This window comes from Montipora capricornis, chromosome 6 (assembly GCF_036669925.1).
Source record: "Montipora capricornis isolate CH-2021 chromosome 6, ASM3666992v2, whole genome shotgun sequence".
Classification (NCBI taxonomy): domain Eukaryota; kingdom Metazoa; phylum Cnidaria; class Anthozoa; order Scleractinia; family Acroporidae; genus Montipora; species Montipora capricornis.
In genome coordinates, this window is record NC_090888.1 from 62,705,941 (window position 1) to 62,713,440 (window position 7,500).

The 7,500-nt window shown below is 37.5% G+C and overlaps 1 protein-coding gene across 1 annotated transcript in view; it reads left to right on the forward strand.

Annotated features, from left to right (window-relative positions):
• Nucleotides 1-6,444, forward strand: part of LOC138052818 (glutathione S-transferase omega-1-like) — a 6,511-nt gene extending 67 nt beyond the window's left edge. Inside the window, exons 1-5 of the mRNA XM_068899404.1 lie at nucleotides 1-140; nucleotides 694-856; nucleotides 2,187-2,290; nucleotides 5,087-5,201; nucleotides 5,750-6,444. The exon at nucleotides 1-140 is cut by the window's left edge and continues 67 nt beyond it. Coding sequence (XP_068755505.1) covers nucleotides 51-140; nucleotides 694-856; nucleotides 2,187-2,290; nucleotides 5,087-5,201; nucleotides 5,750-5,985 — 708 coding nt within the window. The 5' untranslated portion in view covers nucleotides 1-50 and the 3' untranslated portion in view covers nucleotides 5,986-6,444. The remainder of the gene's footprint in view (nucleotides 141-693; nucleotides 857-2,186; nucleotides 2,291-5,086; nucleotides 5,202-5,749) is intronic.
• Nucleotides 6,445-7,500: the final 1,056 nt, after the last annotated feature.

The window sequence follows — 7,500 nt, forward strand, 5'->3', positions numbered from 1 at the left end:
TATGACAGTGTTGCAGAAGTTTGCCAACGATCTCGTTTGCAGCAAAGAAAATGACGCACTGTTCTAAAGGATCTGAGAAACCACCGTTGAAAGGCGACGTACTTCGATTGTACAGCATGAGATTTTGTCCATTCGCTCAGGTGAGAATTTGCATTTACAATTTGCCTTCGTGCACTGCAAGCGAAAGGAACGTACAACTTAAATCTGAAGGTTGTTGCTGTTTTTCCTTGTAAGATTTTAAGTTTATCGGTCTGTTACTTTTTCAATTTATCGAGGAAATTTGGTTTCCTAACCCTAAGTAAGCAATTTGCTTCTTAAAAGGTCTCGCAGTTTTATTCCGACTGCGCTGCATCAGTTATTGAATGAGCAAATGAATAAAAGACGTAATTAAAATAATGCAAAAGCGCTTTAGAATAAATAATTATCGCATTTGAAAGAGGGAGTAGTTTGTGCAACTGCATGAAAAATGGTTAAACACGTGAAACCTACCTTAAAATACTGTCTGCTGTGTTCGTTTTGTATGATTATTCTCGCGAATTGTCTGGTATGGCTTGGACTGGAAACAGCCTGCCCTTGGGTGTGGCTACCTCGTGTATTCCACGTGTTAGCGGCTGAATCTTTATGCAGCCTTTTCCTTCTACAGACACCCAATCGAGCATTTTATCCATTTTCTCGTGGTACTTTGCTTTGCAGAGAGCCCGACTTGTGCTAGCTGCCAAAAAAATCCCTTATGAGTGTGTTAACATCAACTTGAAGGACAAGCCTGACTGGTTTTTTGACTTGAACCCTGGTGGGAAGGTCCCAGTGATTGAACAGCCGGATGGAACGGTCATATATGAATCAGCAGTCTGTTGTGGTAGGTGATTGTCAAGTTGAAAAATTGTCAAATGGGAAGAAAAACATTCATGTTTTTGCTGGATTGAAACTGTGATGTTGCCTCTTAGTAAACGTTAACTTTGTCTCCTGTCTTAACATCTGGGTGCAAATTGGTGGATCTCTCCTTATATGCAGATTAATGAAACCATTGCATGATATATATAAATTATGCACTTTCATTGAATTTATCGATCACTTACCAATGAGAGTTTTTACCTGTTGGTCAAGTATTTGAAGTAATGTTTTAAAAACGAGCAGCACTGTTTTATCGGGTTTAAAAACACGAGGCGTAGCTGAGCGCTTTTAGACCCGATAAAACATGTGCAGCCAGTTTTTTTGAACGGCGTCAAAAAACTTCCACAAAAAGCGTGTCTTTCAGTAGACTCAGAACAATGGTTCAAATTGTAAGAGGAGAACATTAGCATACAAGAAAAACAAGCTGTGTCAAAAAAAAAAAAAAAATACAAGAAAAACAAGCTGTGTCTTAAGAGTATTAATCGCTATATAAAGAATAGTGACGAGGAATGTTTTATCAGGATGTAAAGCCCATGCATGCCACGTGACGTTTTATCGGTGTTTTGATAGGCTATTAGGTTCATGAATTATTAATGATATTTTGAATGCATTTTAAAGTTATAAACAGGAAATGCACCAAGGGAACCAAATATTCCTTCATTTGTCATATTTTGCATTTAGTTTTTTGTTGGTTATTGGTACAATTGGAGCAACAATCGCAGTGTCCCCAGTTTGTGCTCCAGCACTAAATACACTTGATGCTTAATTAAAGCGGCACTGTCATGCTAAATTTGCTGTTTTTAGGTCGAAACTGGGTAAAAATCTAAATTATTACTTTAGCTCACACGTACAACATTCCTGACAACCCACCTAGAAGATATGAAATGTATTTATGGAACAAAGAGCTATTAGCATTTAACTTTTGGTGACTCTCTGAAGACATCGTCTCCAGTTTTTTCAAGTTTCAATCCATTTCCATCCTCTCCATCCTTGGCCGCAAACAACAAAGAATAGCTTCAGTGCACTTCAATGGTTATTGGTAACAAAACTACAGCATTATTTTGTGGTCTTCATTGATGCAGAGACGTCTTTAAGTGTTTTGTAGTTTGACTAAAATAGCATGACACGTACTGCCCCATTAAAAATAGTTCACCATTGTGTTTGCTACTGTGATTTGGTTTACTCAAAGAACAATCTTTAATTGCCCAGCTGTTTGTAATTCTCAAACCTGTGTTAAAATATACTTTTGTATCATGTACGAGTGTACTCCTTTGATTCTATTGTTTTCCTGACAGATTATTTGGAAGAATTGTTCCCCAAAGGAGTGATGCTTTATCCCAAAGATAACCTTTATAAAAAGTACAAGCAGCGGATTTTGGTTGAAACATTGGGAAGTGCAGTAAGTATGCTGATAAATGCTAGAGATCAGTGGTGTCTTAAATATAAGAACAAAAAAATTTAAACTTTTCATGAATTTTCCAGGGTATGAATCACCCACAATTATTTATAGGTACAGCTACACTTTTATTCATCCATAGATACTTTGAGCTTAAGAAGACAGTAAAGCTTAATTAATTTATTTATTTTTGTCGATTTAATAGCAGACACCATAATAGCTCATAATCAAAAACATGCTAAAAAGGGATGCCATAAGGAAGGTCTGTAGGGGGAAGGAAGGAAAGTCTTGTAGCGCTGAAGCACTAATTGGTGACACTGTAAGCTGCAATCAACAAATCAATTCAGAGTCAGAGACCCCACAGAAATTGCAGATTACACCTTATAAATAAATCATTTTTCTAGAAATTATGAAGAAAGTGTACAAAATCGTATTAAAGCATAACTTTAACCCATTCATTCTTGAAGGAGTCCCCATTGATGCGTAAAATTGTCTGGCTTTAGGCAGAGTAAAATCTGTAAGTGTCCTCCTTAGAGGGTTGATTAAATGGATTCCCATTAAGTCGGCTAAGTCGAATAATATTTCATTAATTGTTTCAAATTGATTTATCTATTCAAGGCAGACGATCTTATGCACGGTCCAAGGATACAGAGTAAATTATCTTAACTGAATGGTCATAATCTAATGCCAGTCCATGCAGTCAAAGGAATAAAGGAAGCCACGCTTCAAATTCCTTGTTTACTCTTGGTTTTAAATAACTTTAAGGCTCGTTAAGCCTTCAGCATAAATTACTGCTAACGATCCAAAAAAACAGTAGAAAAAAGGAACGTAGCATGAATTCTTAAAAAAAAACAGTACAATATAAACTACAATTTTATGTTTGTACCCAAGGCAAATTTGTTTCCTTTTTTTTTTATTCTTACGATATTTGACTCTGTGGCTGCGTGATGCAGCTCGAGCCAAATACCCACATTTCACCCTTGCTCACCATAGAGTCTCCAGTAGCTCAGTGGTTAGAGCATCCGTACTAGATCACGGAGGGTCGTGGGTTCGAATCCCATCTGGGGCTCGGATTTTTCCGAGTTCCCAGTGGGTTCAGTTGTAACACCTTTCATTTAATATGTATATTCTAATTACTACCTTTTTAACTTGATTTACTAGCTGTTAGTGATCAAACATTGGTTGTGGTCGCACCATTAGGGAGTTAACACTAGTGTTAAAACCAAGTTCTATTGTTCCCCTAGGGATTCAAAACACCACATAGTTGACACTAGAGTAGTCCCAACACTAGTGTTACACTGTATTTCTCAAGTGTATCCGCAGCCATTGTCTGGTAAAGGATTTTCTGTGCCTTCCTTGCAGCTTCCCTACTTAGTCAGTCTCAGACCGTTCGTTGCTCGAAATCTTAATGTAGAGGAAGTCAAAACAAATCAGTTATCATGGTGTACATGTTTACTTAACAATTGATACTTTAAATAAGTAGCTGAAATGAAATAAGTGTAACTAAGAAAAACCGTACTTGAAATCAGTCACCCGCCATTTCGTACAGGGACGTTTTCTTTTTCTTACATTTTTCCTTGAATGAATTTACTTGTTTCCATTAGATCTTTTTTCCCCCAATTCTTGGTTTTTACGTGACGTCATGAAAAAACTAAAATTTAAAATTTTGAGTTTTTACTATCATCGAGTAAAAGACATTTTTAAGACATATCTGTTGGCCTGTTTTCATCTCGGTAGCATTCTTTGTTTTGAAAATAGCAGTTTCAATTTCAATTTTTTTTTTACAATGCGTGAGTTAACTCCGGATCATGTTTCCACCGGTTTCCTGATGATACTAACATAACCTTTGCTGCCAGCACATTGACTGATCTTGAGAACGGTTTAAATTCAGAGTTGAGAAGTCTTAATCTATGGCTCATTTCCAACAAACTGAGTTTGAACGTTGCGCGAAGACCGAACTTATGGTTATTGGGTCAAACCAACGTTTACATTCATTCTCCAACAATCAGATAAACATTGACATTGATGCTAAATTAATCACTAAAGTTAATGAAGCTAAATCACTAGGCGTGATAATTAACGAACACCTCTCATGGTCTAGTCATATAGGTGATCTTAGCGAGAAGATATCTTCAGCTATAGACGCCCTTAAACGTATAACACCATACATCTCAGAGCGCACTGTCCTCCAAATCTATCAAGCGTTGATCTAACCCCACTTTGGCTATTATAGCTCCGTTTGGGGCGACTGCAACTTAACCTTAAGTGATAAACTTCAAAAGCTTCAAAATAGGGCTGCCGGGACGATTACCAGGTCCAATTACGATACAAGCGCCACTTTCCTTTTAAGTCTGTTAAATTGGGATGATCTAGTTACACGACGACAAAAGCTTGAAGCATATTCATGTTTAAAACAATCAATGGACTCACCCCAGCGTACCTCCAGAATTTAAGAAACTTAGAGACTAAACTTGAGTTTCCTTTGCCGCGCATAAATTATGGCAAGCGTGCTTTTTGTAATAGCGGAGCACTGTTATGGAATAGTTTGGCCATCAGTTTGCGAAAATCAGACTCCCTAGGATATTTTAAAAGGGAAATTGACCAACTATATCGTCGGTGCCGGTCGGGCTCTCACACGGCAATCTTGTAAAACAGCGTAGTTGTAATGAAACTGTTTCAGATTGTAATATATACTGAAGATTTTAACGTGTATAAATAAATTAAGTAAGTAAGTAAGTAACTGTACAATAATAAGTTGTGATTGTCTTTCATTATCCTTGTAAATTATTTGTTTCACAGATTGTGTCTGCATTTTATAAGAGTGTTTTAAAGCAAGAAGGAGGCCAGGAAGCACTGAATAAATCGCTTGCTGAATTTGAAAAGTTCTTGAAACAAAATGACAAGCATGTTGGTGGTGAGTATGATATTTATTGAATTCAGACAGAGAGGAAAAGGCTATAAAGCAAATTTTCGTGGAGAATGGGGATTCAAGGCTCCAAATCGGGACGCGATTATCTAGCGATCTTGTCCTCGAAGGAAGGAAGGAAGGAAGGAAGGAACTTTATTTAAGTGTCTCAGTATAGTCGTTCGCGCGCTGGAACATTAATTGGGGACACTGCAAACTGAAATTAAAACAATTAACGCAAATCAAGTCAAATGTTGGTTTTTGAGGAGAGGGTGCAGAGTAGACCTAAACCCTTGCTCTTTTTAATTTCCATTTTATATTGTTTCCATCTTATCTTCGGTGCTGTTAACTATTTTTGCATAACATCCAGTTAATTTCTTTTGCCACTCGGCCTTATTTTACTTCGCGCTTCAATTCTCGGAAAAAACTTTGATTTACCATGACTAATCTAGTTCTAAGTTAATTCTTATTTGATTTGGGTTCAATGGGCAAATTTCTACCTGGTTTCCTGGGACATTAAAGGATTTAATTTGCAACAAAATTGCTTCTATGCACAGGTGACGAACCCGGAATGGGAGACTACCTTATATGGCCATGGTTTGAACGCCTTCAAGCGATGCAGCCGGACACTCTGTCCCAGTACCCTGCCACCCAAGCTTGGTGTTCCGCCATGATGGAACTTCCCGCAGTCAAGGATTGTAAACATTCAGAGGAAAATCACTTGAAGTTCTGGGAAAAATACGGCGCTGGCGACCCGGATTCTCAGCTCATTGGCACTGAAAAGGAGCCATAAGGCTCTCATTCTTGTGTTATCCACACTTATCGAAACATCGAGCTTTTTTGAAAGGGCAAGAAAGCATTCGCTGAGCACTTAATTGATATTTGTATAACTACATAGGGGATTATAAAAATTCTCTGCGCTGATTGGTTGCACTTGAGATGACTTTTACGCGATAATCACTTGGGCGGTTTTTTTTTTTTTTTTTTTCAAAATGGCCGCAAGCCGTTTTGTCGAGGTGACAGGCAAAGAAATTTAAAACTGTTTTAAAGAAAGTAAAATGCATGTTTCTCAAATAATCACCTATGTACTTATAATAAAACAATTCTTCACCTCAGGCTCGAGCCTTTGGCGAATAATTGTTGAATGTTATCGGATTTTGGCTGGTGTAGCCGGATTGCGACATTAGAAGGCCAATTTCTGTTTTGCATATATTTATTCAATGGCTGAATAAATGCACCTTCATATCACGAACGTTATTGGTATTGATTGGTATTTTATGTTATGTTATATTTCCGCGAACAGGATTCGAATTCAGTCGCTTCACCCGCGGGGATTTTACCAAAGATCGAAATCCTAAGAAAGACGCATCATTGCAATCCCTGCGTTAATAAAGTAAACAAGTCATTTCCGAGTTCATGTCTGCCTCCTCTTCAAAGCGAGTTTAAGCGCGAAATTTTTGAGATAGTAATTAGTTCTACTTTACATATGAATGAAAACTAATTTTTATAAGAAAAACTTTGCAGTCAGACTCGCTTTGAAGAGGAGGCAGACAAGAACTCGGAAATGGCATGGCCTATTGATGTAGCAGTAAAGAAACACAATATAGTTATGTGAACCTAGTTTAATGGTCTAGCTCTCAGGAATCTCCCACAACGCAATGGTGAAACATCCGAACTACAATAGTAATCTCGGAAGGTCGGAGGTTCAACGAGGAGCACTCGGAATTTTTCCGAGTATCCTCGAGTCACCCTGGAAAAAAGGAACATTTCTTCAATTCATTAACCGGGATCAACATTTGTCAGACACTTGATAAAAACTTTTCCTTTTCAAGTTTGTTATATCACAAATTTTGTATTGTCTGTTACTTAAAAGAGGATTCTTGTGGCATGTAATTGACTTCCACGGCCCTCTGGTGGTTGTAAATCAAAACAGTTCCTGACAAATCGCCTGTCACGGAACATAAAATTTCACGGTTTCTTTGCAAAAGTTTCGAAAAAGTTGTGACTGCACGCAAAGAAAAAAAGATCCGAAATTGAAGCTCGCCTCTCGAAAGCCGGAGTAATAAAATAATTTTTATGCACTTGTGACATAGAGCAACCTGTCAAGTTTTGAGATCATCGCAGTTATAAGACTGTTTTCGCTCATGTGACCAGCAGCCATATTTGCATTATAAAACAAAAGGAAGAATTTTCATAAGAATAGAGTTCAGTTCCCAAAAGAATATTTTCACTCCTCCAACATGATAGCTGTTAACTATTTTCGAATTCCCCATAATACACTTTGTTTGCTTCCCGAATTTTGCATAAA